This window comes from Mesoplodon densirostris, chromosome 1 (genome assembly GCF_025265405.1).
Source record: "Mesoplodon densirostris isolate mMesDen1 chromosome 1, mMesDen1 primary haplotype, whole genome shotgun sequence".
Lineage (NCBI taxonomy): Eukaryota > Metazoa > Chordata > Mammalia > Artiodactyla > Ziphiidae > Mesoplodon > Mesoplodon densirostris.
Window position 1 is genome coordinate 210,194,212 of NC_082661.1, and position 7,710 is coordinate 210,201,921.

Sequence of the window (7,710 nt, forward strand, 5' to 3'; positions counted from 1 at the left end):
TATATATATATATATATATATATTTATATATATATATATATGGCATATGGTAAGGAAATAATATATGTTTGTAGAGAATAAGATAAAATCATAAAAAGAAATCTGTGCTTCCTAAAATTGTGATACCTCTCCATGAATTTTTGGCTGTGAAAGAAGTGCTCTCTGTAAAAGACAATAGTATTCTCTGTCTTATAAACATACTACACTTACAGAAGTAGAAAACAAGAAGCCACAGTAAACAGACATTTAATTTCTGCTGACATGAAGATTGGGAAGCATAACTGGAGTCCGTAAAGTCTTTTCCATGCTCCATATTGTTTTAGTTTAAAATGGGTTTGGCTGAAAGAAAGAGTAAGAGCAAAATTGCAGTTACTTTAACTAGATGATAATGTCTTTCTCTCACACATAAAGGAAGCCTGGGGGTAGAAGTTCCCTCCTGACACGACTCCCTGGTATCCTGGACCCAGGCCACACTGTCTTGGTTCCCTCCCATCTCCTATGGCAGCTCCCATGTCCGGCACTGACCCAGCTGGCCCATCTTCCACTATCATCTATGCATGCCTGTCAGCAAGAAGAAGCAAGAGGGCACACCTCTGTCTTTTAAGAGCGCTCCCAGAACCTACACTCACCACTTCCCTTTGGCCAGAATTTAGTCCACGGACATACCGAAAGGAAAGCTGGGAAATGTCATAGTTATTCTGGGAGGCGTGTGTGGAGCAAAAACTTTGGGTTTTGTTCCTAAAGGAAGAGGGGTACAACCAGCAGTGTCTGCCAGACCCGTAGACTCCTAACCATGCATTCACTACGGGGCTGGTAGTCATGAAATTGGGGAATATTTGAGCTAGAAGGAATGTTAAGAGAGTATCTGATTTACTGATGCTTAACCAGAACTGAATATCAGAAAGGCACCTCATACTTGGGGCCCATCACAAACCCAGCAAATACGCATTTCTGGGTGTCCCACCTGGCCACGTGTCTTTAAACAAGATCCCCTACCCCCCCCCCCCATTTTTCTAGCTTTCTTCTCTGGTTAAGAAGCATTGACCAACTATTCATGTTTCAGATGTGACAACAGAGACCCACAAATGTTTAGTGAGTTTCTCAGGGGCTCAGTTAATTAGCAGAAGAGCCAAAACTAGAGCACAGACTCCCCGTTGCAGGTTCCTGCCCCCTCTCTGCACTCCCATGACTCCTGAGTTATGATCCATGGACACAGACAGCCAGAAGACTGGGCCAGTCATAGACATTGACCTTTCCTTTACACTTCTGTATTCCGTTTTTCATAAGTTCCTTTTTCTTCTGCTCTATTCCTCCTATATCTGAGGTCTACTTTCCAAGCTAAAGCAATTCCTCCATTTGAATACTGTTCACTAACAGAACTAGACCCAGCTGCCCAAGAATTCTCATCGAAGAACACCCTTGCTTCCCTTCGTGACCACCAGGTCGGTGCCAAGCACAATTTTGCATGAAAGTACAAAATGTATACACTTTCCTAAATGTGGTAAGACCCAGGAGTAAAACCCACCTTCATTAAAATTGCAGGGCTATTTTCATCTCCTTTCTGGCACAAGCAGAGAATTGCAGGAGCCACAAAAATAAACTTAAGAGAGGCAGATTTAATTTCACATGTGTATTTAAAATCTGATAGACTCAGCTATGGGCAATGGAGAATCTAAATCTGAATGGGACTCAGCTCCTATGTCAGGGAGCTGATTGTCTCATGGAGGATTCAGTTGTATAACCAGAGCCGACCCAGTGAATGGGCTACCAGAGTTTTCAACTAAGGAGGATGGGGTCAGAACGGAAGCTCTTCCTTGAGGGTATTGCGGTGGGCTTCACGGAAGAGGTGGCCACCCTGATGCAGGTGATATTGACAGAGTAGGGTGGGTGGGGTGCATTCTAACTAAGAATACAGCTTAAGGAAAATTACCTGACCGAAAAAAATGAAATGTATAAGAGGACAAATCAGCTATGGTTTGGAATGTACCTTAAGTCCAACAAGGAATTGAACAGAACTGATCATTGGCCAGAATCTTCTCAAGTCCTTCAGAGGTCAGAAGACGAACAAAGCATTTTAACAGGGAGTCTCTTAAACTTAAGAGATGGGTGCCTCTGACCTCAGCCTCCCACGTGAGAGCAAAGGCTCTCAAGCTCTAACTTGCACATAAGTCACCTAGAGATTTTATGAAAAAGTAGACTACTGTTCAGTAGGTCTGGGTGGGACCTGAGATTCTGCATTTCTAAGAAGCTTCCAGGTGACGACCATGGTCTAGAAGACGAGCCCAGCCACAGATGTGACGCTTGCAGGACCCAGGGGGCCAAGCTCATCTGTGTGCAGCAGGGGAGGTGGGAGCTTGGCTACGTGGCTGGGCGTCCACGTTCCGTCCCGTAAGCAAGTCCCTACAGGACACGGGGCAGACCCAGAGCTGGAGGGCAGGGCCTCAGCCTCCAGCACAGCGCAGTCTTGCCTCAGGTCCTAACGTGTCAGGAGTGGGTGGATTAAGGTTTAAGAAAATATTTTATATGTTTAGAAGAGTTGAGAGTCATTCTTATTTTTTTAGGGAAGAAATTGTATTTAATTAGATTAATTAATTCATCATTTTAAGTTGAAGTATAGTTGATTTACAATGTTGTGTTAGTTTTAGGTGTACAGCACAGTGATTCATATATATATATTCTTCTTCAGATTCTTTTCCATTATAGGTTATTACAAAATATTGAGTATAGTTCCCTGTGCTATAGAGTAGGTCCTTAGTGGTTATGAGAGTCACTCTTTAAACATCAGAATCTTGGAGTGTACAGTGAAGGGAGGCCGAGCGCCTCCGCGAGCTCCTCTCTCTCCACTTTCCCATAGAGAAGCCCTGACTGGCCGCTGAGGGCGAGCCACACACACGCCCTCGCGCCCGGCGAACCCGCACGGTCAGTATCATAGGACACAGGCTTTGCCGCAGTTCATCTTCCTCCCTGTGTACTTTCCGTTTGCCTTCCTGGAATTCTGCTGCATCACAGAAGCTGGAAGTTCTGATGTTCCATTGAACTCACGATGGAAAGTCTTGACTTGACCGGTCAGAGTAATGAAAGGCAGTCATAGAAATAAAGATTATTCCGCAGAAGGAGAAGGAGCTGGAAAACGACCAAAACGAAAGTGCCTTCAGTGGCATCCATTGCTAGCAAAGAAACTTCTTGACTTTTCAGAAGAGGAAGAAGAGGAAGACGAAGAGGAGGATATTGATAAGGTTCAACTTCTTGGGGCCGCTGGTCTAGAGCAAGATGGTGAAACTGAAGATGATGAATCACCAGAACAGCGAGCCCGGAGACCAATGAATGCATTTCTCTTATTTTGCAAACGTCATCGCTCTCTTGTACGTCAGGAACACAGGAACAGGCTTGATAACCGAGGTGCTACCAAGATACTAGCTGATTGGTGGGCTGTTCTCGATCCAAAGGAAAAGCAGAAATACACAGACATGGCCAAGGAGTATAAACATGCATTTATGAAAGCAAATCCTGGCTACAAATGGTGTGCTACCACAAACAAGCCTGTGAAATCCCCAACATCCACTGTCAATCCACGGGAGAAACTATGGGCCTTCCCATCTGACTCTTCAAGAGCCTTGCCAAGCCCCAAGAAAACAAAGCCTGAAGAAATGCCTCAGCTTAACTTTGGGATGGCTGATCCTACTCAGATGGGAGGCCTGAGCATGCTGCTTTTAGCTGGAGAACATGTTCTTGGTACACCAGAGATATCCTCTGGCACTTGCAGGCCTGATGTTTCAGAATCCTCTGAATTGCGTCAGGAGTCACCATTATTTCAGTTTGCCGAGATATCTTCAGGTACCTCCCACCCTGATGTTCCGTCAAAACAATGTCAAGCATCAGCCTTGTTTCAGTTTGCAGAGATCTGTTCGAAGACTTCACAGTTGGGCGGTGCTGAACCTGTAAAACGCTGTGGAGAGTCTGCACTCTTTCAACTGGCAGAGATGTGCCTGGCATCAGAGGGGGTGAAAATGGAAGAATCAAAGCTAATAAAAGCCAAAGAATCAGATGGCGGAAGAATTCAAGAACTGGAGAAGGGCAAGGAAGAAAGAGAAATGAAAATGGAGAAAATAGATGAAGCCAGGTTCCAGAAAGAAGCAGAATTTGAAAAATCAGCTAAGGAAAATGTAAGAGATTCTAAGGAATTAAGAAATTTTGAGGAGCTGCGAATGGATGATATAATGGGTATAAAAATGGAAGCTCCTAAAGCAATTAAAAAGGAAGAATTAGAGGAAGATCAAAAATGTAGTCACTTCCCTGATTTTTCTTACTCTGGCAGTAGCAAGATAATAATAAGCGATGTTCCCAGTAGGAAGGATCACATGTGCCATCCTCATGGCATTAGGATCATCGAGATTCCCACAGCGTTAAGCAAACCAGAAAAGCTAAAAAAGGAAAAGAAGAAAACCAAAATGGATCGACAGGGAAATGATAAATCCACACCCAAGAAGACTTGCAAAAAGAGGCAGTCCTCGGAATCTGATATCGAGAGTGTCATGTACACCATTGAAGCTGTTGCAAAGGGAGACTGGGGCATCGAGAAGCTTGGAGATACCCCTCGCAAGCAGGTGCATACATCCTCGAGTGGCAAGGGAAGCATTTTGGATGCCAAGCCACCAAAGAAGAAAGTGAAATCAAGAGAGAAGAAAATGTCAAAGGAGAGATCCTCAGACACCACCCAAGAGTCAAGACCTCAAGATTTTATCAGTATTTCTGCCAGCAAGAACATTTCTGGTGAGGTCCCAGAGGGTATAAAAGCAGAACCTTTGACCCCTACGGAGGATGCATTACCACCCAGTCTATCGGGACAGGCCAAGCCTGAGGACAGTGAGTGTCACAGAAAAATAGAGACTTGTGGCTCCCGGAAATCTGAGAGGTCTTGCAAAGGTGCTCTTTATAAAACCCTGGTGTCTGAGGGTATGCTCACCTCTCTGCGAGCTAATGTTGGCAGAGGGAAACGAAGGTCAGGAAAAGGAAAGTCCTCTGATCATGAAGAGTGTTGGCATGAAGAAAGCTGGACATTTCACCAGAGTGGGACCAGTGGAAGCAAGAAGTTCAAGAAGACAAAGCCAAAGGAAGACTCTCTCCTTGGCTCAGCAAAGTTGGATGAAGAATTTGAAAAGAAATTCAACAGCCTCCCTCAGTATAGTCCTGTTACATTTGACCAGAAATGTGTACCTGTCCCAAGAAAAAAGAAGAAGACCGGACATATGTCCCCAGAACCGACCCAAACCAGCAAAGGTCCTTTCCAGTCTCAGAAAAAGAACTTATTCCACAAAATTGTCAGCAAATACAAGCACAAAAAGGAGAAGCCTAATGTTCCGGAAAAAGGAAGTGGGGATAAATGGTCAAACAGGCAACTCTTCTTGGCTGCCATTCACCCTACAGAAGCCATATTTTCAGAAGACAGAAACACCACAGAGCCTGCTTATAAGGTTACAAATGCCCCATCCATTCCCAACACTCCAGAGCCAACAAGGGCGCAAGAACCCTTGGTGGGCAGTCAAAAGAGAAAAGCAAGGAAAACCAAGATCACACACCTTGTCAGGACAGCAGATGGCCGGGTATCACCAGCAGGAGGTACTTTGGATGACAAACCAAAGGAACACCTGCAGAGGAGTCTTGTTAAGGTGACCGAGACAGGCTGCAATGACGCATGCTCACACAACCAAGAGGCCACGGAGACGCGGAGCAGCACCCCGGAGATGCCCGCCGTGTCTGCGTTCTTCAGCCTCGCTGTGCCGGCCGAAGTGGCTGCCATGGAACATGCATAGAAGTCAGAGATCAACTCCGCTCCCCCATGATGGACAGCCAAAAGAAATGCCCCCGACTCCTGTACTTATTTCTTGCGCTGACCAGTGAAGCGCCCTTTAATTGTAAAACATTGTGCTTTACCTACTACCCTAGCCTTGTCTTTATTGAGAGATGCTAGTGAGTCCATGTGGTGGCAAATAGAGACAGCAAACAAGTGCTTGTTGCCCTACACGGACCAGATTCACTTGAAGCAGAAGTTGGCACCCTGGGCCAGTTTGTTCTTTCAGAACCCAGAGTCTTTGAGGGTGATGTTTTCTGTCTGATAATGAGCAGAAATGGGATGATCCTAGAGCTTTGCTTTCTATGGAAGGCTTTTGATGGTAATAGGTGGTAACTTGGTAAAAGGCTGCCTTTACTGTAGCTCATCCAGCATCTCTTTTACCAACCAGAGAGTGTGAAACTAGTTTCATATATTACCTAGTTATTCTTTCAAAACAAAAACCAAAAGCAAAAAAACAAAAACTGACACACTGCACTAGTTATTATTAGATATTCTTAGTCTTTTTTGTACATGGAGGTTTATGTTCTAAGATGGTTTTTATAATAGGCTATACCTACATTTACATTGTAGAATAATATTAAAAAGCCTCTTCCAGAGACTCCCAAACAGCACGGGCAGGCAGATGTACCGCTGTTAGCGGTGTATGCTCGGCCTTGTGGTCCATATATTCTGCACTTTTATATTTGCCACCAGAGTGGTAGTTTGCTGGCACAAAGAGAAAGAGAGAGAAGAAGAAAAATTACAGTTCTTACAAGCAGAATTTTTTTCTTAGCCTGGAGTGACCAAGAAGAATTTGCTTGGGTCCATTTGTGGCGAATATTTTCCCAGACAGGGGAAGAGTCCAGCAGATTACAGATTACTGATGTTTTCATGCCTTGAGGATTCTTTTATTTTTACACAAGGGTCTGAGTGACCAATGGATCGTTCATACAGACAAAAAAAGAAAAACAGTATTCAGAAGTGACCTTAGGATTACTTCACTATTCAGAACACGTTGAAGACACACTCACTTTGTGTGGTCTTTGAGCTACAGCCCCTTTACATCCATCCCAGACAAACTGGACAGGTAGCAATTGCTATGCACAGCCTAATTGGCACTGCAGGTTTTTAGAGCCATTTTGTGTTTTTGTGGTTACGGACGTATTGATGATGGAGGTGTGCCTGACCAGAGTGGGACTCACAGTTATAGATCCACCTGCAAGTTTCCTGTTTCCTTTTCATGTTTTGTTGCTTTTGAACATAAAACCAACCATACATATGCCAGTGCAACTGGATTAACTGGCTTAGAACGTTCAAAATATTGACTCCACCACCTGACGTTCACAGTATCTTGTTTCTTAGCAACAGATGCAAAGTGATAAATCAAAATTCGTCGGCGGCTACAGATTTTACAGGGTATTTGTTCCATAGCACAAAGTATTTCCCCACTCTTGCATCACAGCACAAACTACCAACTTTTAAGTATTGGATTCCAGCAATAATTTTTACTGGTTTTCTAACTGGCGGAATTTTGATAGTGTTAGTTCAAGTTTGAAACTTTTGAATTAGATCTCTAAATGGTGACAGTTTACAAGGTTTTATCTAGCTATCTTATTTATACTTGACTGAATTGTAATGATGATTTTTTTTCTCATCGTAATTTGACCTAATAGCCATACAAAAAAATGACTCTATTAGTACTGACTAGGTTTAGCTTTTCACGGTTGTAGATATTACTTCAGTTTCGGTGATGGAAAATATGTACAACATACTAACAGAATTGAAAAAGAACAGAGAGATTTGGGCTTTTTTTTTTTCAAAGCAGGTAAAGACGGCATCAGGGCATTGGAACGGTGTCCTCAAAAATGCTTATTCCTTGT

At 43.7% G+C, this 7,710-nt stretch overlaps 1 protein-coding gene across 2 annotated transcripts; it reads left to right on the forward strand.

The window, feature by feature from the left end:
• Positions 1 to 3,074: 3,074 nt before the first annotated feature.
• On the forward strand, positions 3,075 to 5,810 carry LOC132486973 (HMG box transcription factor BBX-like). 2 transcript variants are annotated; one of them, XM_060094523.1, is made up of 2 exons: positions 3,075 to 5,277; positions 5,368 to 5,810. In XM_060094523.1, the coding sequence occupies exons 1-2, from the start codon at positions 3,075 to 3,077 to the stop codon at positions 5,808 to 5,810; spliced, it is 2,646 nt and encodes an 881-aa protein (XP_059950506.1). The 2 variants fall into 2 exon arrangements, with proteins under 2 accessions (XP_059950506.1, XP_059950500.1); XM_060094517.1 differs by having other exon boundaries at positions 3,075 to 5,810.
• Positions 5,811 to 7,710: the final 1,900 nt, after the last annotated feature.